The sequence below is a fragment of the Eucyclogobius newberryi genome, unplaced genomic scaffold (genome assembly GCF_026437365.1).
Source record: "Eucyclogobius newberryi isolate DKJ021-1_F unplaced genomic scaffold, fEucNew1.0.hap1 SCAF_147, whole genome shotgun sequence".
NCBI lineage: Eukaryota > Metazoa > Chordata > Actinopteri > Gobiiformes > Gobiidae > Eucyclogobius > Eucyclogobius newberryi.
In genome coordinates this window covers 143,933-169,495 of record NW_027315776.1, presented here as the reverse complement: position 1 = coordinate 169,495, position 25,563 = coordinate 143,933, and the positions used below count along the sequence as shown (strand labels likewise).

Here is a 25,563-nt window from a genome sequence, read left to right as displayed (position 1 = left end):
AGATGGGTGCTTGCATCATGGAGATGTTATTGCTGTATCTGGAATGTTCACAGCAGCTGTTTTTATTGAGTAAAACACGCAATCTTACTGTGAACGGCCTCGTCTCTCCAAAGATCTGACCTTCCACCAGAATGTGCACCGTTTAGCATCATGTTGCTAATAGCCGTGCTGCTCATTCAATATGTCTCCTTCCCGAAACAAACCCCTACTCCAAGCGTTCTTATGGAAAATGAATCCCCCAAAGAACATATTTAGATACATTATTTTGGATAATACATGTGAAAAACTGAGCAAATGTGCCATTAATGCTGGAAAAAAAACATTTTTTAAAGTCCATATTGCTAGGTAAAAAAACTAAACAAAAAACACTATTATTATTATTTTTAATGTATTTATTTCTTTCCATTTTTAATTTTTTAATTTTTTAATCTTTATTTTTTTATTAGTAAATTACTACATTTTAGGGGGTTGGGAAATTCTTGAAATGAAATGAGGGAAAGAAAAAAATAATCTCAAGTGTGAAAATTGTTGTATAAAAAAAAAACATTTTATGCTTGTTCCATTGACTTATTTAAAGACCAGTGAGAATGCACTCAAATCAAGATGAATCCTGTTTAACTGAACTACACATCTCATTTTAAATGTGTAGTTTTTGTGCGTGTAAAGCCGATGAAGTGAACTAGTATTTCAAGAGTAATTTGATGCCTTCTGACAAAAGTGCACACACCCACATTACTGTCATCACCGTCGTCGGATTCATCAATTATAATCAGCGCTTTTCCCACGTATTGTGTGTGTGTGGGTTGAATTTAGTTCTGCTTTAGTGCCTGTCTGATCCTGTAAAGCTCCATCACAATTACACACGCATTCATACAGCCCGCCCCAGGCCCGTGTACAGTACTGCACTGCTGAGCTGGGGTTTGTAGTAATATTATGTGATGAAGAAGAGGGAGGAGAGTCGGAGAGGAGGGACCAAGCGGGACCACACGAGCTGGCCTCAAAGTTTCAAACATACAAGAGCAGAAACACACTGGACATGGAGGGATATTTACACTTGGAGCTCACACTTTGGGAGACAATTTGAGTATAATTTTGTGTTTTTTTAAATCATGAAGACAAACTTTTATCATTTTACTTGAACAAATTTGTGAAAACAGCCATTTTTAATCTCCTTTTACTTTGAAATCCTTTGCGTTTTTCAATCTTTTTTGTTCTAAAAGGGACACAAAACCCGCGGATGCTGCAAAACTTTCTTTAAGTTGTCCAGATCATTTTTGAAAAGCGGTTTAAGCAACTCGCGTAACAACTATTTGCTATTTCCTGTGACACCTGCCCATCGTTCATCTGTAAATACGTTTTGGAGGACTTTCATTGACATTTTGTGCTTGCTTAGCCGCACTGCTGGACATACGTAGAGTGGCAGCGGTGTATTTCTGCGTTATACCTGCGCCGTCCTGAGTCATGGAGCTGGACCGTTTGGGAGGCGGAGGGGTCAAACCGGAGCGGGGCGTCCCACGGCTGTATCGGGTCGCTTTGGCCATGTGCGTGTGCGTCTGCGCGGCGCTGCTCCTCGCACTCGTCCTCGGTAAGTCCACACCGGCATGGTCTGAAAAGTCAACGGCTTAGGACATCTCAGGTCAACGGCTTAGGACATCTCAGGTCAACGGCTTAGGACATCTCAGGTCAACGGCTTAGGACATTTCAGGCATGTTTCAGCATGGAACCAGGTCGGAACCAGGTCTAAACCAGGACTAAAGTAGGACTAAAGCAGGACTAAAGCAGGTCTAAAGCAGGACTAAAGCAGGACTAAACCAGGACTAAACCAGGACTAAATACGAACTAAAGTAAGCTAAGATTAAACAAAGTAAACCTACATTAACCAGAGAAGCACTAATCAAGGTCTTAACTAGACAAGGAAGAAACCAGGACAAAACCAGGTTCTTAAAGGTTTTGAATAGGCTTAGAGTCTTGGTTTAAACCCCGTCTAACAGTTCTGAACCAAGACTATATCAGGTCTAAACAATGGAACTTAAATTGGTCTAAACTTTGACTAAATTAGGTCTAAACCATGAATCAAGCAGGTCTATAACAGGACTCAAGCAGGACTTCTCCAATTCTAAACCAAGACAAACTCAAGTGTAAATCAGGACTATGCCCTGCCCACGTGCACTTGTTTTTCCTCTTTTTCCATTAAAATCCTATAATTTGCAGTGGAACTGTGTCATATACACTGCTCTAGATTATAGCATAGGCTGTGACTGTAAATAACCCCAGTGGAGCAGAGGTCTCGTACGGGACACTGCTGGGTCCTCGCGTGTCCCACTATTTTTGGGTCATATAAGGTTTCACCTGCACTTAGCACTCTGAGTCTCTTTAACCAGAGTAAAGCACCGTGGGAGTCGGATTTAAAGAAACAGGGAATGATTTGTAGAAGACAGGACCACAAAATAGTCTCTCATTTTTACTACTGCAAGAGCCAATTTAATCTTTGAGTTGTAGTTGTAGTAGAAAGTAAGTGTAGTAATAGTCGTCAAAACATATACCGCAGTCATGTAATTAAATGAATGATACATACATTTTGTGGGTCTAGAAATTAGAAGTAGCAGTACTTAAAGTATAAATAGCAATAGTAAAAGTTCTTAGTGTAAGCATGAACAGAAGTGGTACTTAACTATTGAGTGAATCACTGATGATATAATACATATTTTCTTTACCATTTTTTTTGTTATTGTGGCTGTTTTTGTTGGAAAAGTCTTTTGAGATGCGTTTTGGAGTCTATAGTCCAGATAACAATGAACAAGCATTATTGTTTCCTAAGCACCAGTTGAGTTTTAATAAATGTGTGCAGAGCCAATGAAAGGGGAGCAGCAGATGTCAGTGTCAGGAGGTTCCTCGCACCACGGCATCGCTTAAACAAACACGGTTAATCTAATCTATGGACATTTTTATCTGTGGCCCCTCTCCACCCTCAATATTCACACTGAGATGACTGAAATGTGGACATTTTGTTGAGTAAAAGTTAGAAAACTGCAGTCGATAGAAGTTTAGACCAGCGTTTGAATTCAAACGTCCACAATGCATGGAGACGTTATTGCTTTGTGTTGTTTTATAGTGTTTTTATATCTAAATAAACCTAGACAATGATGGTTGGCTAGGCATTTAGACTGGTTTGGAATAATTTTACACAAGCAGTAATCTTAATGCTGAAAAAAGGATATTGTTATAGAGGGAAGCAGGTGTAAAACAAATCTAAAACTAAACATTGTATTTTTCTTCATGTTTTTTTCTACAGATTGTTCGCCGATTAATTTAAATGTATTTGAACTTGAAAAAACATTAACTATAGCTGAAGAATTCATTTGCAAATAGAGATTTCTCCATTTTGAAAACTTTTTTTTCTCTTTTTTCTTTATTAACAGTCAATAATATGTGCACCGTTAGTTATTATTATCATTATAAGCATGTTCACCAGCAATGGCAACAGGAGCTGTAGCGTGTAGTAGAAAAGCATCACCAAATATATCTTCACAGGGAAATTGCTCAAAATCAGATGGAATAATATTTTTGCCTTTCAAAAACACTGCTACAAAAAGGAATAATATTAGCCTTAACCATGGTTTTTTCACCCGTTTTTGCAAATTAACTCTCTTTCTGTGTCTTACAAACAGATTCCGAACACGTTTTATACTGTCGTTGTCATTGTAATATAAAACTCTACATAATAACAGTAAAATATACACAACAAAATCAAGGCATGCAACAAACACGCTAAAAAACTCACAACAACTTGCTAAAAGTTGAGTCAATGCAAGTGTAATACAAACCTCCACAGCCAATTGTCTGACTTTTTAAGCTGCATTTGTTTGTTTTTTACTGTGAAATAAGACGTTAAATAAAATAGAACTAGAAAAATGCAGTCTTCCACAGCCCTTTCCTCATACAAATATATGATTTCACTTCTATACAGCGGCATCACACACCAGCAAATGTAATTAAGAGAACAAGTATAACTCAAATGTGTTCTCTCTGTGTCTGAAGTCAGATTTCCCATTGCACACTGTATTACACAATGTTAATTAAATAATTCAAAGCTTGTCCCCGTGTCATCCTTCAGTGGGGCTTTGAGAGGGTGGTCCCGGTGTGAGGAGGGGTCTCAGGATGTCTTTGGGTTTGGGAAAGTCACTGTTGCCCAATGGAAGCTGACGTTTCTGTGGCTGCATTGAAGTGTAATTATGTTATAGTTTGTATGTAGTTAGCACACGCCCACTCGACCCCTCCCACTCGTCTTCAGTCTCAAGTCGTGTGGGAAACGCTTAAAATGCTGATACAAATGGACCAGTTCAGCTTGAAAAATCAGGCTTTGCACCAACGGACAACAATGTTCTTAAGTTTTGTTATTTTAAGACAGTTTGAAGTATTTTTGAGCAACTCTATGGCAGCGTGATACTTATATGCCTTCTATGTTGTGAATGTCTTTTTACAGATGTGTATTTCACAGTATATCACAATTTTTCTTCTTAAAAAGTTATTGCAAAATGTGATATGTCTGCAATATCGATATTGTTATATACTACTACTATACTATTAGAATATACATTTTGACACTGGAATTTAAGTCATTCTGTTGGCATAATAAAACAAATACCGTATTTAAGATAAGATAAGATAAGATAAGATATTCCTTTATTGTCCCACATGGGGAAATTTCATTGGTGCAACGCAGGTAGATACAGAGGTAGATACAGAAGAACAGATCACTTATAGGAAGTCTGAAAAACACTTTCAGTAGAAGATCTCCTATAAATAAATAAAAACTCCGGACTATAAGTCGCCAAAGTGCGACTTATAGTCCGGACAATATGATAATGTTAATGCCGTATGTATTAGATGTTAAAAACAATAAACTTCTCTCAGACGGAGGATTTGGCGTGATTGCGATATATTTTGTTTGCTGCAATAAATATTCTTGAATGTATTCCACTTTCTGTTTGTAACTGATGAAATCACACAAGGAAATTACCCAGCAGCACAGCAGCACTGAAAAAAAACTCATCTAATGTAGCAATGTTTTTTATTTGACAAATGAAAATATATGAAAGCGACTTTATTTTGATGAATTATGTTTAGAATGTTAAACAAAAAGTAGTTTATTTTGTCTAATTTATGCATAAACTTTGTCTGGGATTAAAGTACCTAGTGTGATGTCACTTCCTGTCCTTTTCTAGCGATTTTTCAACGTTTTTCTGCACAAATACCTACTCGACTGGTGTGTTTTACACCAATCGAGTATGACAGGTATAAATGCACCAAATAAAGTCAAAACAAAAACCTGTCATACGCACTTTAAGATCTTCCCTTTTGTAAACAATGTAAATGCCTGTTTTCAACTGTACCAGGATGTGATAAATCGACATCCTCTTCCATTACTCAATCCTGTGGTACTCTGACGGTTAAATATGTCCCTTGGTTGTATTTGGAGTATACAAGTTTGAGAAACACTGACTTATCGGGCACGTTATTGGATGAAAACCACGTGTAAAGAGCTGCCAGTCACTATACCGGCCACTTTCTCTGTCATGGTTCAAACTAAGAGTGAAAAACATAGAAGACAAAACGTGAAATCCTAAAACTCAAAAGCATACAAAACATGAGATGAAATGAAGAAGAAGTGGGTTACTTCATTTGGCAGCGCGCGCCGTTAAAGCCACGGCCAACGTAAACACAGATGTATCGTGGTTTACCGTCTGTGTAATTAACGAGAGTGGAGCGGAAGGAGGATGTTTTGTTCTCTTTCGAGGAATGTGCAGCGAGTTTGTGGCCGCGCCGAGAGACGATAAACATTTCTGTCGTCCGCGGTGGCTCCTGTTCCACCACGAGTTCAGTCTAACACGAGGCGGAAGCAAGCCACATGTTGATGAGACGGGAAACGAGCGTCGAGTTAGACAAGAGCCAAGACAGCAAAGTAATTCACCGCTGAACATTATGGTATTACACTTTTTGCACTGGAGCGGCGTTTCAGTTTACTTGCCTCACTTGAAGTTTCCTACAGTAATGTACAAGTATATATGAAGCTCCTCAAGGTTCTTTAAGGCCATTCATCTAATCTCATCCTGATTGTGTCCATTGCTAAAAATTATAAAAAACGTAGCCCAGAATCGCACATTTTTTAGGTTTATACTTTCCTTTCCGGTTTGTAATTGATGACATCACACTAGGAAATTACCCAGAAAACACGGGGCACAACTCATCTAATGTCACAATTTTATTTATTTGACAAATACAAATATGTGAGAGCAACTTTATTTTGTTGAATTAATGTTTAGAGAGTCAAAAAAGTTGTTTCTTTGTCTAAAGTATGCATTAACTTTGACTGGAATGAGTCCCTAGTGTGATTCCTGCAATTTCCCACAGATTTTTCAACGTTTTCTCCATAAATACCTACTCGATTGGTGTAAAACAATAATTTATATGTACAACAGGCATAAATACACCAAATAAAGTCAAAATTATAGAATGGTAAAAACCTGTCATAGACACTTTAAGCTTCATACAGTCATCGTTGTAATTCAAAAACCAGTGCGTTGACAAACCAAGCCAGTTGAAGCAGCAGAAGACCATATACAGGGCCCGTGACAGAGAACGCTACAAAGGTGCGAAGTATGGATTTAGCAGGGAGGTGTCGAGAGCTAGATCACAGCACAATAGGTGTCTGGAGAAGCAGTTCTCTGACAATGACTGTGTGGCTCCGGCTTCTCACCAATTACAAGCCCAGAGCCCCCCACGCTGCAGACGACCGGAAACTGTACGACCAGCTTTTAGTCGAGGTTTGAAACACCCATGACAAACCATTCGGACCAGAACCTCCCGCCACAAGAACAGCTTCTTTCCCTCTGCCGTTGGACATGAACGCGTCTTAACACCTGCCACTTTAAGAATCATTTAAATCGACAACTATTCATTGCACTCCTCACTTTTTGCACCATTTCTGTAAATTCACAATGTACATTTTGTCTTTATCTTTATTTTATCTGTACGTTTTTAATTTTATGCATGCCAAATTTTGCTATTCTTCTTCATTGTTGTTGTACGTTGCACCTTAATGCAAAAGAAAGTTCCTAGTTCATCGTCAATGGCAATAAAAACTCTTCTGATTTCTAACTGGTTTGAATACAGTGCCTTTGCCTTCTGTGTTTATAAAGTTAATACCCATTAGACTTTTTTTTTACAGCAATCTGGATATAATATAAGTGATGTTTATTGAATATATTGACAGTGATGGAGTCAAACCAGAAGCTTTTTTTGATGCTTCAACGCAGCAGAGTAACTGGAAATTTGTCACCATTTCCAACTTTAAAATATTCAGAGCAACACTTCACAAGCACAAGCCGTTATTATTACCAACATCCTCGGAATAAATATTTAATTCACATAATCCTCACATATTATACCAGGATTGTTTTGTTTACAGTATTTATTTGTGTTTCCTGTAGTCTCCAGTCAAAAGTCCACTCAGGAGGAGTTCTGTCTGACCCCAGAATGCATAGAAGCAGGTACGATCCCACTTGTCAATAAACTTACTGAAGTGGAAGTAAGAAAGAGCCTATTGTTTAAAACCTTATTGGGCAGATATCATAATTTTAATATGTATGTTATGACTTTTTAGCCGGGTCTGTCCTGAGTAAAATGGACCGCTCGGTGGATCCATGTGAGGACTTCTACTCTTACTCCTGTGGCGGCTGGTTAAAGGAGAACCCCATCCCAGAAGACTCGTCCTCGTATGGGATCTACCCCTGGCTCCGGCAGCATGTCGACATCAAACTCAAAGGTACGAGCTAAACGCACAAGGTCCTGTAATGATGAACTCTGCCACTCCAGATGAAAGCTAAAGGTGAGGAAACTGTTCAACAAAGAGCAAACTGACAGCTCCAGGTATTTAGTTCGCATGTACCACATCAAACATTAAACCCAAAACCAGTCCACATCAAGACTAGAACGGGCCCAATAGGACCAAAGAACAGTTATTAAAGTTCACTGAGAACTTTAATGAGAACTAAACAGCCTTTGTGTCCAAAAACTCCAATTGAAAATATTTGCCAATCTCTGTTTATTTGATACGATTTCCTTCTTTGCTTAATTATTTGTGAAGTCTGCCAAAGCAGGAAAAGTAAACACAATATTTAATGCCGCCAAAATGTTGATGATTCACATTTGTGTTCCAGAGTTACTCGAGGCTCCGTCAAACGCAGACGAGCTGGAGGCAGTGAAGAAGGCCAGGATGCTTTATCGCTCGTGTCTGAATGAAAGTGAGTCCAACACTTAAACAAATGTTGGAAGGAATTGGCATTCATGGGAAGTTGGGCTGCACATAAAACTTGAGAGATAATTCTTAATTCTTCTTAATTCTTTCATTTTCAACAATATGGCATCCAACTGTTCAAGCATGAATGAATCCCTGTTTGAAATATGCTGTGTTTTCAAAGTGTCCTTGTAATTCTTTTAACCTTAGACACGTAAGGTATGAAAAAAACTGTATAATATTGTAATGGTTGATGATTTGGAGATATGCAAAAATAGAAAATATCAAGTATATGGTCTAAAAGGCAACTTAGAGGTGTAAATTTGAAACACTGTGTAGTTTACTGACATAAATGTAAGAATCATGCTGTTTTCATGTAAAAATAAGGCGATTTGTTAATGTTAAAAGTTGAAGACATTGATAGCAAATTTAAAATGTCTTGCTTCATTTAGTTGACATATTAGATACATTTTGGATATTCTATTTAGTATATGAGTAAAATAGATCTTACTGAATTTTCCCTTTATTTTTTAAAGTAAAACATTAAAAAAAAATCAGGCTTAAAATTAGCAACTTCTGTATGATCCAACATAATCTTGTAAATCGTAGAAGATTGTAAAGTTTGGTGTCTGTAGTTATGTCCCACATGAGAGAAAAATGCATTTTGAGAAAGCAGCAATGTCCCATGTACAAATATTAATACAAGCGTTGAGTGTTTTGCCTGTAGTGTCTCCCTAAACTTGCAGAATAACATCTAAAATCAAACTGTAAAATGTTGTGCTTAGTTATTCATGGTATTTACGTTTTGTGTGACATTTAACTACAACTTCAAACACTGCCTTTACCAGCAGATGTTTGGACCCAGTCTTATTTGAGCTCTTTGGATCCCGTCTCTAGGTGTCCTGGAGGGCCTGGACGCGGGGCCCATGTTGCAGACCCTGAGGCAGCCCGAGTTCCGGTGGCCCGTGGTCGGGGAGAGTCTGGGGGGGCAGTACGAGTGGTCCCAGAGCCAGTGGAGCCTGCTCAACACTTTGGCCCAAATGAGGAACCAGCACAGCAAGAGCGTCCTCATCCGCCTCTACGTTTCCCCCGACGACAAGAACTCACTGCATTACATCATCAAGGTCGGGTTGTATGTGATAACAACCTATTATTAATGTTCTAAGTATTATTAAAGGTGTGGAGGCTCATCGAACAATGCCAAATCCAACATTTTTAAATATTCACTTTTAAATTCAACATTGTCGGGTTGTTTGTGGCCCTCGGTGAAAAAAGTTTGGACACTCCTGGGTTGAGGGTTTTGCTCATGGTTGACTTATTATTATGCTTTAATCATGTTTTAACATCGTTCCCTCCAGGAGTTGTATTTAAATCACACCTATTTCATTCATGTTTACGAGGTCTTCTTCTCTGCTTATTCGCCGAGCCTTGCAAAAAAAAAATGTTGTAACGTTATACTGTATTGCGAAAATCCTTTGGTCTGCTGGAAATGTTGCATTTAAATTCACAAATAATTGCCGGACTCGTTCTCAGCATCAAATTCCATCTGTTAAACTTGCATGCTTGTTGTCTAATATCGTGGCAAGCTAGCTTTTGTTTATTTCCCCGTGGGAATTCCCTCTGCGGTCAGGAAAGTCCTTTGTTGCTTTCAGTACATACATTATTTGAAGTTATAAAACGTGAAATGCCAAAGGTACTCAAGAGCACGTTTAAAGGTCGATTACACTACAAAAAATAATGCGCAGTGTGCCCTTTAAAGAGACAGTCGCTACAAAACGGAGGTGGTTAGCAGCGAACGAACAAACGACTAAAACCTGTTCCTTTCCAAATGAAACAAAGACTGGCATAAAGTTGTCCGCACAAATGAACAACGGTGAGTTTATCTGTTAAAGGTGCAACTGTTTAACTTTCATCCACCTCCTGCTGGTCTCCGTGGAGATGTGGTCATTGAGCACAAAAACACTGGACTGGACACAAAACAACAGCAGCATGGATTTACTTTATACAATCTTGGCCTCAAAACACACCGCAAAATTGAGTTGTCCTTGAAAGCAGCACAAAACAACAACAAAAATCCATAGTGCATTTACACCTCTTTCCCACAACCGCAGAGGAGAGCGATACAGTTTGTCCTCTACAATTATGAACGTGTTTTTGTTGTTTTGTTGTGTTTGCAGCTTGACCAGGCGTCCTTGTCGCTGCCCTCGAGGGAAGACTACATCACCAACACCTCGGCCGCCATCGCTGTGAGTCTGCTCCTCATCTGTCAAACGCCTCGTCCGAATATCCCACGGCAAAACTTACATAAGAGAGAAATCGACCCGTAGAAAGTCAGTAAATCAGCTTGACGGAGTCCGTCCACTTTGCCTAATCAAGTACCGTATTTTCTGGACTATAGGGCGCACTGGATTATAAGGCGCACTGTCAGGGAGTGGCCCATTTTCGATCATTTTTCATATATAAAGCGCACAGGACTATAAGGCGCATTAAGCGAAACAAAACAGTCTGATAAGTCAGTCAGTTGAACTTTATTAATGCAGTGTGCGCGGAAAGTGGCCAGCTTTTCTTTCGTAATCTTTTGCCAGTTGCTGCGAGATATTAATTAATCCATATATAAGGCGCACTGGATTACAAGGCGCACTATCAGGGAATTATTTTCGATCATTTTTCACATATAAAGTGCATATAAAGTGCACAGGACTATAAGGCGCATTAAGCAAAGCAAAACAGTCTGAAAATAAGTCAGTCAGTTTATTAATGCAGTATGCGCAGAAAGTGGCAAGCTTTTTTTTTGTAATCTTTTGCCAGTTGCAGCGAGATATATTAATTAATCCACATATAAGGCACACTGGATTATAAATTGTGTTTTTTTGTAGAATTAAAGGCTTTTAAATGCGCCTTATAGTCTGGACAATACGGTACATGGATCTGCCCACCACTAGAAGTCACACCATGTAATCAACGATGAAAGATTACATTTTTATTTATTTGTGAATAGCGTCTGATTAGATAAAGTCAAGTGCACTTTGATAGGTTCCACAGTGTAGTATTATGGCCATGCAAGGCTTTCACGCGTGCAGGGGGTTTCAGAATAAGAGGGCCGTTGCCATAGCGATCAACAATTCAAAATAAAAGATACCATCGTTTGAATGGGAAAACGTGCTCAAGATGTTGCATATGACAAACGGGAAGCTGGAACCCATGACTGTGACGGTTATGGCGGATTTTCCCTTAAAATACGGACTAAACCGAAGCCGTTTCTGAACCATACGAAGCACGAACAAATGCCTGGGCTCAGTAGTTTTTGCCTCTGGTGCCGATTTGTTGGGTCTTGGCAATTTCCCATTACAAAGCTGAAGTACGTGTCACCAAAATGCGATTTAGGGACTTGTAATTAAATGTTTTTGACTGTAAATGAGTGGATTACAGCCTCCTCATTATATTTCACATGCCTCGAAGCTTGGCGGTTCCCTATTGTCGACAAAACAAAGGGAAGAAACAAAGACAATGACATAATAGAATCGCTGTAAAGGCCCATCGTTTATATCGTTTTTTTTCCACCATAAATCTTGATATGGCCCATGAATAAAAATGACAAATCCGCCGTGCGTGCTCATGTGCCCAGTATCGAGCGGCTCTGCTGAACCTGATGGTGGACACGGCCGTGATGCTCGGCGCGCAGCAGAAATCCGCTCAGGCGCAGATGGAGAAAACGCTGGAATTCGAGACCAAACTGGCTCAAGTAAGCGCACACGATACAATACAATGATGTTAAGAATAAAAGGGAAACGAAAGGAGTTGGAGCAGCTGAAATTGCAGAGACTAGACTATTTGTGTCAACGGTTTTGCTGTGATTGCTTGCGCAGATCTTGATTCCGTACGAAAACCGCACCAGCGAATACATGTACAACAAAAACACGATCGCTCAACTGCAGAAGGCGATTCCACAGGTAAACAGATTCTCTTTTGATGCGTTTTCTCCTCGAATGTCCCCGTGATGTTTGCCGCGACGTGTGTCTGTGCAGTTCGACTGGTTGGGGTTCGTGCGAGGCGTGCTGGAGGCCTCGGGACATTACTCCGTCTCCTCGTCGGAGCAGGTCATCGTCAGAGCGCCGCAGTATTTCAAAAAGCTCTTCAAACTCATAGAGGCCACGGATCCGAGGTAAAAACAGCGTAGACTCGTGTGAAACAGTAAAAGCTGCATCATTAAAGCCAGAGCGATTGTTGTCTCTTTAGTTATGAATGGATCGGAGCCAAAATATTGATATTTTGAGGACAAAAAAGGAGGAAAAATAGTGATTATCATGCTAAAAATGTAAATAATTCTTTAAAAATTACAGTTTTAAATCTTTTTTCTCTCTCTCTGCACATATACCATATTTTCCGGACTATAAGTCGCACCTTTTTTCATAGTTTTGGCCGGGGTGCAACTTATACTTATATACTTTTACTTATACTCCGGAGTGACTTATATGTGATTTTATTTGTTATTTTCACACTTGCAACCGCATTTCTCCATTTTACTCCAGTGCAACTTATATATGTTTTTTTTCTTCTCTATTATGCATTTTTTGGCTGGTGCGACTTATAGTCCGGAAAATACGGTAATAGATTGTTTGATCAGTTCAAGCCAAGTACAAAACAACAAAAACATTTTCAATATGCTGTTTAGTTATTTAAAAGTCATTGGTATTCGTATTTGATCGATATTGCAACATCACTTTGCACCTATCCAAACAACAATCATTGGTATATAGTGTCGGCCTGCACTACTTGTCTGTTGAAAGTACTTTTAACCACAAGATTAACACAATAATCTGGTTCACCATCGGCTATATTTATGTTTTCTGACTTCTGGAGTTATACAATTGTTGAAATGTCATATAAACAGTTGCATCTGATGAAAGCAATCGGATTTATTTCGAGGGGCTCACACATGTGCAGGTTTTTGACAAGGAAATTACACACAAAACATTACGTAAACTAATGTGGCCAAGACAAAATAAAAGAAAATGTTAACGTTATTTTAAAATTAATTGTACGGTACTTAGTCTTCCAAAACACAAGTTAAAATCCATTGTTAAAATTCAAACTAAAACGACCACAAAAAACCTGATAGACTACTTTAGTTACTTTTTCTAGCCATGTAACAAGAGATTATTGGAAAACACTTCCTCTCGCGCTCTTGCCCTTCATCTGACATTACGAAATCCTCCAATTCCACAGTGTGAACGCAACTCGCCGCCGTTTGAGTGGGATTTCCCACAGTTTGAATGCATCGGTGGCTTTCCGTGCGCTCGCTGACGGTGTCTTCTCAATAGGACGGTGGCCAACTATGTTCAGTGGAGGACAGTGTTCTCCAGAGTCACCACTTTGAGCCGGCGCTTCCTCTACAGATACTTGGACTACGCACGGGTTTGTGGAATACTTCTGTACTTTTACCACGCACGGAGAGCTAGAATACGGACGTGAGAAAACCTCGCAAGCTTTGTATTTACACACGCATAAATAATGTAGTGATATTCCTCAACAAAAATAGTTCAGGTTCCCTTTATTTATTTGAAATCTTACCAGCGTTTAGTGTAATTAAGTTGAGCCAAATGATTCATGCTTAATATTTTGCTTTTTTTAATTAAACTACAATAAATAATTCTGTTTTGATTGATTCTTGGAGTTTTATAGTTCTTCTCTGACCCAAGAACTTCATCTTCATATCAGAGAATGAGCAGGTTTATTTAATGTTTTTGTTAGACTTAAATGTCCCGACTCAAATCCTCATAACTATGAAATAATTACCTACATGAGGCCAACTGTAATACCGTATTTTCCGGACTATAAGTTGCACCTTTTTTCTTAGTTTTGGCCGGGTTGCAACTTATACTTACATTTATACTTATATACTTATACTCCGGAGCGACTTATATGTGATATTGTTTGTTATTTTCACACTTGCAACCGCATTTTATACTCCAGTGCGACTTATATATGTTTTTTTTCTTCGCTATTTTAATTTTTTTGGCTGGTGCGACTTATATATGTGTTTTTTTTTTGTTTTCTATTATGCATTTTTTGGCTGGTGCGACTTATACTCCAGAAAATACGGTAATCTTATTGGTATCACACACTGACATAAATAGATAATAAATTACCAAATAGGTAAAATTTGAAAAAGACCTGCACAAACATCGTAATTGGGACAAAACCGGGACTCGACCAGGACCAAACCAAAACTAAACCTGGATTACATGAGGACAAGTGTCAACATTGCCTTAGGTCCCGCCTCTCCATAGATAAACAGTTTACATCACCTTGAATTCTGCGTCTCCTTGCCCCTCCACTCCAGGTTACCACGGGGACGACCTCCCTGACCCCTCGTTGGGATAAGTGCGTTAACTACGTGGAGAACTCGCTTGTTTACGCCACCGGTCGCCTGTTCGTCAGCGCACACTTCCAGGAGGACAAGAAACACATGGTACTTTTGGATTCTATCTTATAAATATTAGTCCGTGTAGCTTCCAGCGTGTTTACGAGCTCGACATTATTACTAAGAAGTTTCATAAAACCAAACCTGCTCTGAAAATTATTATAAAATGAACTTTTTAACCAACATGTTGGACAGGTAAATCCATGACTGTGCTGTTCAAGTCCATAACCTTCAATCTGATATTTCAATGCTGTTTATAGCTAAATACAAATATTTTTTTTACATTATTCAAGACAGGATTTATTATGACTATTTACCACAGTTTAGTCATGAGAAGAGGTCTGGTTTAGTTTAAGATTAGCCGTGGTTCAGCTCCGGTTTAGACGTCCTGGTTAAGTCTTAATTCAATCTTAATGTACTTTAGTTCGTTACGATTCTATGAGTTATGTTTTTATTTAGCCCTGGTTTAATCTGGTGTATTGCATGTTGTGTGTAAATCTGTGATGTTGCTGTACCCAGATGGAGGAGCTGATTGATGGCATCCGCTGGGCCTTCATCGACATTTTGGAGAACGAGAATGACTGGATGGATAAACAGACCAAGCAGAGAGCCATAGAAAAGGCAAAGACAAATGACACTACTACAACAACAAATACTACTACAAACTACTACTACTACAACTACTACAAATGACTACTACTACTACAACTACAACAAACTACTACTACTACTACAACTAATACTACTACTACATTGCATAATCACCAATTATTCAAAGCTTGTCCAACCTCTCATATCTCATAACTTAACGGCCCATTATTGGGTCAGATCTTCTCTCCACTTGATTCCATTAATTAGCCCATGACTAATGACTGTCAAAAAACATTTAAAAAAATGACGCTTTAGTACCCCGCCTAAGGCCCGAAGTCACTGGGATAGGCTCCAGTCACCCGCGACCCCGAAAGGGAACAAGCGGTAGAAAATGGATGGATGGATGGATGGACACTTTAGTATCAAGCTTTAACACAAAGATCATTATTTTACATTGATTTCCATTTTTCCCTCCCTTTTTTAATGCAGAATGGATAAACCAAATATATATATATATATATTTTATGTTTAAACCCTAAATATATGAACTGTTACATTTTCAGTTTTTTAAGTTAATAAAAGGTAATAAATGGAAAATCGACGTAGTTAGGTGAAAACAGACATGTTCTGGGCACTCAAGCCCCAGATGGAGGACAGGATCAATATATATAAATATTAAAATTAAATTAAAAATAAAAACATTTAGCATCGCACTTTTCAAGATACCCAAATACATTTTACACAGAGGAGACAAACGATAAAGACTAAAGGCGAATACTCAAACATGCATGAATCAAAAGCTCATGAAACTCAACTTCAGCATCATTATCCTTTGCTTTATTTTGATGCATGAGCTTGACATATAAAGTATACTGCTCCTAAATGCACCAAGATGACCAAAACATGCAAAAGGGGAACTTAAGGACATTTAAAAACCCTGATGCTTTCATTCTACCCTGAACCGCCTGTTATTTTCCCTCATTGTAGATACAGTACTGCAATGCCTTTCTCTAAAAATCAATACAACTTTGACCACACACTGAACAATACAAGGCCATAGATTAAGTTTTGAAATGGTGTCTCTATTATTACTTCTTCTTTTCCTATTCCTCGTACTTAAAAAAATAATAATCTCAAAAATGCTACAGTATCGACTTCAAAATCGTTTTCACATTGATTAAAGCAGAGCACAACCTGGAGAAACCTCTTCAGAAGTGTCATTATGTCTTATACAACCTCAGAAAAACATGTTCTTGATTTTCCTTTCTTTAATGTGGTGCAGTATTTAGACAGTAAATGTGCCTCATGTCTGTCCTCACAGGCTCATGCTGTTCTGCCTAAGGTCGGCTATCCAGAGTTTATCCTCAACGACACGTACCTTAATGAAGATTTGAAGGAGGTGGGTAGATTTTTGGCATAAATCAAAACTGCACACCTGTTTAAAGAAAATACTTTTTTTTTAAACTGGCAAAAGATATCAGACCTTTTTAACATTGATGTTGGATGTTCTTATCCATTTCATTTATTTGTTATCTAATGTATTCATTTTATCTATTGTGTTCATTGTATCTATTGTATTTATTGTTTTTATTCTATCTATTCTATCTATTTCATTTATCGTATTTAATCAATTTAATTTATTTAATCAATTTAATTTATGTTATCCATTTCATTTATTTTATCCATTTTATCTATTGCATTTATTTAATCTATTGTATTTATTTATTTAATCTATTGTATTTATTTAATCTATTGTGTCCATTTTATTTTATTTATTTTATTTATTTTATTTATTTTATTTATTTTATTTATTTTATTTATTTTATTTATTTATTTATTCATTATGAACATGTCGGCTTTGGTATTCGTGTATTTAATCTATAGCTGCTTAAAAGCTTTAGAAACAAGCCTTTAGCATTTTAGTGCAGTATTGTATAAAGCGAGGGTGGAGAGCGCAGAGGACATTTGGCAGTTTGTTCTGTGTGGGAGAACAGACTGGTCAGAAGCACGATTTGTTTGACTGAATCCATCTGTGTTTTTTTTGTAGTTACAGTTTTCTGAAAGCGACTACTACGGGAACGTGATGCAGACGCTCAAGTTCATCGCTCGCTCTGACCTCGCCTGGCTTGGAAAGACAGTCCCACGAACAGAGTGAGTTTAAACACGGGGAAATATCACAAACAAACAAACAAACAAACAAACAAACAAACAAACAAACAAATAATACATAATGTACTTCCGCCTATTGTTTGCATTCAAAATTCAAGAATGGAGGCATAATAAGAACAATGTGATTTCAATGGAGAAAACTGGAATTAAAGTCAGAATATCACAAAATATAAACATTGAAGAGAGGTTTTACAAATGAAAACCCCTCAGATAAATGGTTTCAAGACTTTTACATTACAGTTTACATTATTTGTTCATTTAAAAGGTGTTTATTATAGGCACTTTGCATGTTTGATGAAGGCAAAAGTCAAGATTCTTATTTTTTACTGGACAAATGCTGACAGAAATGTTGACCGCACATACGGTTCTCATTTTATCTAAAGATATATTACATAGTTAACCAGAATTCTGAGTGTAGAAAACCAAATTTTTTCGATCGTTTGAATAGAATAGAAAAGCAAACTAACTGACATTTCTAAGCTGTGAATTCCAAATTATCTATGTTATTCTGACTTAAAACAATAAGCATACCGTGATGTCAGTTATTTGAAAATGCGACATGGCTTTCTTCATTTTGCCTCCAACCTGGAATTTAATCTGTAGTATTTTCCAGACTATAAATCGCACCAAAAAAAAAAAAAAAACATATATAAGTTGCACTGGAGTATGAAATGCGTTTGCAAGTGTGAAAATAACAAATAATGTCACATATAAGTCGCTCCAGAGTATAAGTATATAAGTATAAATATATAATAAGTTTAAGTCGCACCCTGGCCAAAACTATGAAAAAAGGTGCGACTTATAGTCCGGAAAATACGGGTATTTATTTTTAGATTTAAAACTAAATAAAATTGCTTTCAATGTGACTTTTCTGAACATAAACGTTAGACTTTTAATCATTGCCGTTTAAACACATTGGCTGTAAATATCTACACAAAAAGCACCCGAGCTGATCACTGATGATTACAAAAGATTAATTAAATGTGATTAATTGCAAAGTGTTGCCATAAATAAACACGTTTTGCGCCGGTCCAAAAGCCACAGAAATACAGCGGGTTTTGTTTTCCAGCAGCAAAACACACTCAAGAACCACATAACGTCACACAGTTTGTCATGTGTTTTATCCATGTTTTTGAGCCGCAAATGTGATTCAAAGCTGAAAAAGTGCAACACGACTGAGCCATTTTTATCCATTAGTTTTCCCTTGTCAGTGTCGTATTAAAAAGCTGTTCCTGTTTTCATTACAGATGGTTCTCCAACCCAACGACCGTGAACGCCTTCTACAGCTCCTCCACAAATCAGATCAGTACGACAATTCAATCACGCAAAGCACTTGCACATAAAGCCATTAGAAGTGTGACCAGAATAACGTTTTACACAGGGTTTTACAGTATAAACATCACTGCAGGCAATTTATCATGTCATTATTATGTTTTTGTTTAAGGAATTGCTATAGTCTTAATAAAAAGCATGAAAACAAGAAAATGTCAGTGAGAGAAAAGAGAAAGATTCAACATTCTGGTGGCTGTGAATAAAACCTAACCGTCTTTATCCTCCGACACAAATACAAACCCAACAGCATCAGGGCAGAAAGAAAAAAGTGGTTTGATATCTTCTAAAAAAAGTGTAAAAATGTAATAAAATGATCTGTTGGTTTCTTATCTAGGATTCCCTGCAGGAGAGTTGCAAAAGCCATTTTTCTGGGGAAAGGAGTATCCGAGGTGAGAACATCCGAGGGAAAACAGAGCGCGGAGGTTGCACAAAAGCTGCAAAAGTGAATACCGTATTTTCCGGACTATAAGGCGCACTTAAAAGCCGTTCATTTTCTCAAAAAACGACGGTGCGCTTTATATTCCTGTGCGCCTTAAATATGGATTGATAAATATCGACAAAAGATTACGGCGCACACTGCATTAATAAAGTTCAACCGACTGACTTATCTGACTGTTTTGTTTCGCTTAATGCGCCTTATAGTCCGGCGCACTTTATATATGAAAAATGATCGAAAATAGACCGTTCATTGACAGTGCGCCTTATAATCCAGTGCGCCTTATATTGCGGAAAATACGGTAAACATCTTCATAGGTTTATATCTATATTGTATAAACACTAATTCTCTATTTGTTTCATACTTGTTTTCATTTTGAATCGCCGTATTTTCCGGACTATAAGTCGCACCTTTTTTCATAGTTTTGGAATGCGACTTATACTTATACTTATATTTATACTTATATAATTATACTTCGGAGTGACTTATATGTGATATTATTTGTTATTTTCACACTTGCAACCGCATTTCATACTCCAGTGCAACTTATATATGTTTTTTTCTTCTCTATTATGCATTTTTTGGCTGGTGCGACTTATACTCTGGAAAATAAGTTAAACATGAATTTCTTTATTAAATTTGTGACCAAGTATAGAACAAAATTGCTTGTTCCAGATCGCTGAGTTACGGAGCCATTGGCGTGATAGTTGGCCACGAGCTAACACACGGCTTTGACAATAACGGTCAGTTACGCTTTTTAAAATGAATAATTAATGCATTTCTTTCAAACTTATGTTATTTATGATTTTTTTGTTGTCTTCACCGATAGGTCGAAAGTATGACAAGAACGGTAACCTGGATCTGTGGTGGAGCAACTCTTCCATAAACGGCTTCACCGAGAAAACGCAGTGTATGATCGAGCAGTACAACGACTACCACTGGGACGAGGCGGGACTTCATGTACGCGTCACCGTAGCAACGGATGGGGAAACTCTTCATGAACGAACTAAGTGTGAAACCGGTATTTTATGTATTTCCAGGTCCGCGGGAAAAGGACTCTGGCAGAAAACATCGCAGATAATGGAGGAATAAGGGAGGCGTTTAGGGTAAGGTTGTTTTGGCTGCGTCATCTGAAAATATTTGAGCGGAGTACACAAATACTGGGGATGGGCGAACATCGGTTCCAATATGGGTATCGGCAATATCGGAGGATTTCCGAGATTTCAGTATTGGTTTGTTGAAAATGTAGCCTGTATTTGGCGCCAATATTGTTTTAGGCTAAAAACTTGGCTATATATTTACACAACCATGCAACAAATCATTTTATATCCCAGATAAATATGTTTTTATTATTTTTTTGAAAGTGAAAAGTTATTCTGTGAATGTAACATACATTTGTGAGCCTCGCTATGGATTTAAAAATCAGCAGGACAGACATTTTTTACCAGTATAGGCCAATCAAATACCAGTTTCTAGTCCTTTAAGTGTTACTTTAAAATATTTCCAACGTAGGAGTACAAAATAGTATTCCAAAATATTACACACAAAAGTATATATGAAGTATATGTGTTGTATTTAGAGGAAGTATTTGTGTTGTGTCCAGAGAAAGTATTTGTGTTGTATCCAGATTAAGTATTTGTGTCGTATGTTGATGAAGTATTTGTGTTGCATGTTGATGAAGTATTTGTGTCGTATGTTGATGAAGTATGTGTTGTGTCTAGATGAAGTATTTGTGTTGTATGTTGATGAAGTTTTTGTGTCGTATGTTGATGAAGTATGTGTTGTGTCTAGATGAAGTATTTGTGTCGTATGTTGATGAAGTTTTTGTGTTGCATGTTGATGAAGTTTTTGTGCCCCGTCTAGATGAAGTACTTGCATAGTATTTAGATGAAGTGTTAGTGTTGTGTCTAGATGAAGTACTCGCGTAGTATCTGGATGAAGTACTCGCGTAGTATTTGGCTGAAGTACTTGTGTCTTCTCACAGGCGTACCGGCGCTGGGTGGAGCAGAGCAGAGGAGGAGAGGAGGAGCCTCTTCTTCCTGGAGTGGGACTGACCAATGACCAGCTGTTCTTCCTCAGCTACGCCCACGTGAGTCTGGACCACGTCACACCAGCGTCACTCGACTGAACTCCACCACCGCTGCAGAAGAAGGAGGAGGAAATGGAGTTAGAGAGTTGTTTAATACAGGGACGATGGACCGGGTGGTAAATAGAAATATTTACCGGAGTTTCCAGACTATAAGGCGCACTGGATTATGAGGTGCACTGTCAATGAATGTGTCTATTTTTGATCATTTATTCATATACAGTCATTTCTGGACTATAAGTCGCACCAAATTGTACCTATTTGGATCGGTCATTTAAGTCAATCAGTGTGTGTTACCAATAAGATTACCATATTTTATTTTTTATAAGTCGCACCAGCCAAAAAATGCATAATAGAGAAGAAAAAATATATATAAGTCGCACAGGAGTATGAAATGTGGTTGCAAGTGTGAAAATAACAAATAATATCACATATAAGTCACTCTAGAGTATAAGTATATGAGTATAAATATAATTATAAGTCGCACCCTGATCAAAACTATGAAAAAAGGTGCAACTTATAGTCCGGGAAATACGGTATAAGGCGCACCTGACTATAACGGCACATTAAGCGAAACAAAACGTGTACCACACAAAATCGCTTCGAGGTCAGTAAACACAACAAGAACTAATCCATATATAAGACGCACTGTCGTTATTTTGAGAAAATTAAAGGCTTTCAAGTGCGCCTTATAGTGCGGAAAATACGGTAAACCAACCAGCAACTTTAAAGTGAAGCTCTTTCCATCTCTTTTCATTGCGCGAGGAGCATTGCAGCTTACGTGTTCTCATTTTAGTAGAGCAAATGTCAAGTTCATAGCCGTCTCTAACAAAAGACAGGTGTATTTGTGCGTTTGAACAGTTTTCCTTCATTTGTCTGCGTCCTGTGTGTTGCAGGTGAGATGTAACGCGTACAGAACAGAGGCGGCCAGAGACCAGATCCAGAGCGGAGCCCACAGTCCGCCTAAATACAGGTTCATACAATCAATACATGACTATTACATGAGCTAAATGAAAGGTCTAGAACTGACCAAAGCACAGCAGTAGAACAAAACCAGGATGGAAAAACATGTCTTACCTTCTCATCAAAGGGTGTTGAGGTGATGTTAGAATCTAATCCAAGTTTTTGAGCTGCATTGACCTTGTAAATAAAAAAATACAAATAAAACAGGAAGTTTGTGGTCCTAGATACATTGCAGCTGCAAAGATGCATCTAAAAATGCCATAAATGTGTGGGTTTCATGGGTCCAGTCCGGGTGGGTACCTATATTCACCGGTACCTATGTTCCCCCTTTTCTATGATCGGGGGAAATACGCTAATACTAGCATAGGCTACTGGTTCAGGTTCTACATCCCAGATAATTGTGAATAAATGTATGGTTTTACTGCATAAATTATAGCAGCATATGATCCAAACCCAAGTCTCTTACAGAAATCCCCCCAGACTGAGGCTGAGCTGTTTGTTTCAGGTTGTTAGCAGCTGGCTAATGCTAGTTTACATATCATTGCGTGGCTATGCTAATAAACGTTAGCCTAGTTGCAGACAGTTTTATTAACAAGCCTAATGTTCAACTGTCCGGGTGTTATATTTGAGGATCAGACACACAGTCCATGCTCCTGAAAGCTTTGAGTGTTTGTCCCATGCAGAGACTCGTGGACGAGGACGAGCAGATGGAAATGTCCACAAAAGTTTATTGTGGAAGGTTTTCGCTGCTTTTAAGTGTTGTCAACAACTCGCCGCTGTAGATAAGGATTTAAGCCCATAACTTCTATCTTCTTGAAGTATCAACCCTTTTCATTTTAAATTGTATGCATTGTTTTTCATGAGTTACAGCAAAGTCTTCAGAATGGTGGTGACAACATAAGTCATGGGACGGACACATTTAGAGCAGCGAATCCACTTCTGCAACTCTCGTTTTAGGTGTATTTAAAATACAGGAATTAGCACCAAGTTCTAGAAAGGAATTACAAAATAAAGTATAGTATATATATAAACTGACAATATGTTTTTCGATAAATTAAAATGATTTGAAGTCCGGACATTAATCTTTATTTCAAGAACTTTAATTAGTTAAACCTGGATTACGTGCTTGAAGGTGTCGACTTGTTTCATTGTAATTCTTCATATTTCCAGACAAATCGTTTGCCACTTGTATATGAATGATTTATTTACCTCATGGGCAAATGTATTTTCTTATTTACAGCTTATTTATCTTCAAAAAAACTTGTTTCAAATGAATCTTGTTATTCTGAATTCATGTCAATTCAAGCATTTATTCTGAGTTATAAAACGTCTTGTTGCAGAGTGATTGGAGCGATGAGTAACTACGAGGAGTTCAGTAAGGCCTTCAGCTGTCCGCAGTCCTCTGGGATGAACCGGGGGGCGCTGTCTTGTCGCGTGTGGTGACATCCGACCCCTGACCTTTCACCTCAGCTGCAGCGGCCATAGTTTGATGTTTACAGAACCCCATGAAAAACAGAGCCCCACTGTTCTTCCGGAACATTCAGATCCAAACACACGGACAGTTCTCGGAGAGGCGCGACGAGGACCAGAGCCATATTTTATTTTATTTTATTTACTGTACAGGAATGAATTAGTGTGTGTGTGTGTGTGTGTGTGTGTGTGTGTGTGATGTTTTAAAATAACAATAATGATAATAATAATGTAAAAATATACTGTATACATGTTTTATTTGATTATAAAATATGCAAAAAGAGATAAATTCACAACGCCAACAAGTCAATTTAAAAAATGTTTGTCCAGTGTGTTCCGTGCATACTGTTTAATGCCATATTTCTTACGGTGTATCCATAGCAACGACAGAAAACCCCTGTGTTGTCTCTATGCCACATATGGTTTTAACACTTGATACTTTTACAAGCTCCTCCTTGGGCGTTAGCCTGAACAAGTTAAAATTTGGTGAAAATTGAAATAAAAACAACGGTGTTACGGTCTTTGTGCAGCTTAGCCTCACACTTTTGTAATATATTTGTAAAGTAAAGGAGAAGAAAAGGCCCCACAGATTCAGCACTAGGAGTCATAAAAGGAGGAAGACTGCAGGCGTCGGCGGTGCCATCATTGCCGCTTGCAGCTATATTTATTTTAAACTTTTTCACAAGCCAAATATAATCTGTATAATAAATATTCCTGTGTGTGAAGTGACACAATGATGCTTGCAGTAAAGTCCATATTGAATGTTCATATGTCATAAAAATAACAAATTTAATTAAACAGATAGCCCACATTATATTTCTATTAAATTAATCTGAGTGAGAGTGGTAACAGTATATTATTAATCCACTTGACATGATTGTACAGATTTATCTTATCTTTATCTTAAAATAACTTAAACTTTGAGTGTTCAGATGCTTGATTTCTGAGCAGGACAAACAAACATCAGGGACTGAGATCGGATCAAAGCACAAGATACAAGACGAGGTTCACTTCTTACTTCATACTTGTACTTGTACTTACGCTCTGGTGGGACGTCCTCAACCTGCTGCTCTCCATCGAGGTCAATCAAGGTCAAGTTTCAAGTCAGGTCAGAGGAAAGATGAACCTATTTGGTGTAAAAATGCATTGAAAAGATTGAATAAAAATGTAATCAAAGCGTATGTTTATTGCCAACACTGTGGAGCGTTAAGCAATAACATTTCAGATTCCTTTTACCTCTACAGAAGTCACGTCACAAAAAAGATCATCAGACTATACTACAGCGCCATCTTGTGCTCACTGCTGTAGTTTCCACACTAGAGCTGCACAAAATCACAATCGAATCAAAATTGCAACTTGCCCGATTATCGAATATCAAAATTGTGCTGTAGCTTTAACTTAGAGCTCTACAAACATCTCGTATGAGTCCATCAGTTCATAGTTCAGCCTCCTCTCGAATGTAAACACAGAGTTGTTTAAACTATGAACAGAATCCTACTTTATAAAACATAAATTGCAAATCTAATCGCAGTTTTAACCCTTTTTTTGGAACTCCAAAATCATGCAGCTCTTTTTCCAACAGTCCAACATTTTCTGATTAGTCATTTTTGTTATAAGCATGAGATTTATGAGAATTATGGGAAATTAGGACGCCTGCCATAGCCATTGACGATTTAAAACTAAATATTATAACTTTTAAATGTTGCGTATTAACAGCACAATGAAACCTATACATTGATCGAGACAATTCCAGCTTCTAAAAAGTGAAAACTCAAACAAAAAAAGTGACTGCACGG

The 25,563-nt window shown here is 37.9% G+C and overlaps 1 protein-coding gene across 1 annotated transcript; it reads left to right on the top strand.

The window, feature by feature from the left end:
• Positions 1-1,414: 1,414 nt before the first annotated feature.
• Positions 1,415-23,873, top strand: phex (phosphate regulating endopeptidase homolog, X-linked). The gene is made up of 22 exons (XM_072445425.1): positions 1,415-1,585; positions 7,491-7,550; positions 7,664-7,825; positions 8,220-8,303; positions 9,194-9,420; positions 10,474-10,542; positions 11,922-12,038; positions 12,163-12,246; positions 12,322-12,458; positions 13,618-13,711; positions 14,640-14,768; positions 15,240-15,341; positions 16,633-16,710; positions 17,359-17,462; positions 18,728-18,786; positions 19,147-19,201; positions 19,924-19,991; positions 20,078-20,208; positions 20,289-20,354; positions 21,233-21,337; positions 22,231-22,307; positions 23,638-23,873. Exons 1-22 carry the CDS (start codon positions 1,462-1,464, stop codon positions 23,738-23,740), a joined length of 2,235 nt encoding a protein of 744 aa, XP_072301526.1. The 5' UTR covers positions 1,415-1,461; the 3' UTR covers positions 23,741-23,873.
• Positions 23,874-25,563: the final 1,690 nt, after the last annotated feature.

Coding starts and splice junctions, on each gene's coding strand:
- phex (XM_072445425.1), top strand. CDS start 1,462: ATGGAGCTGGACCGTTTGGGAGGCGGAGGGGTCAAACCGGAGCGGGGC. Junction 8,304..9,193: donor TCGCTCGTGTCTGAATGAAA/GTGAGTCCAACA, acceptor TCCCGTCTCTAG/GTGTCCTGGAGGGCCTGGAC. Junction 21,338..22,230: donor TCTTCCTCAGCTACGCCCAC/GTGAGTCTGGAC, acceptor TGTGTGTTGCAG/GTGAGATGTAACGCGTACAG.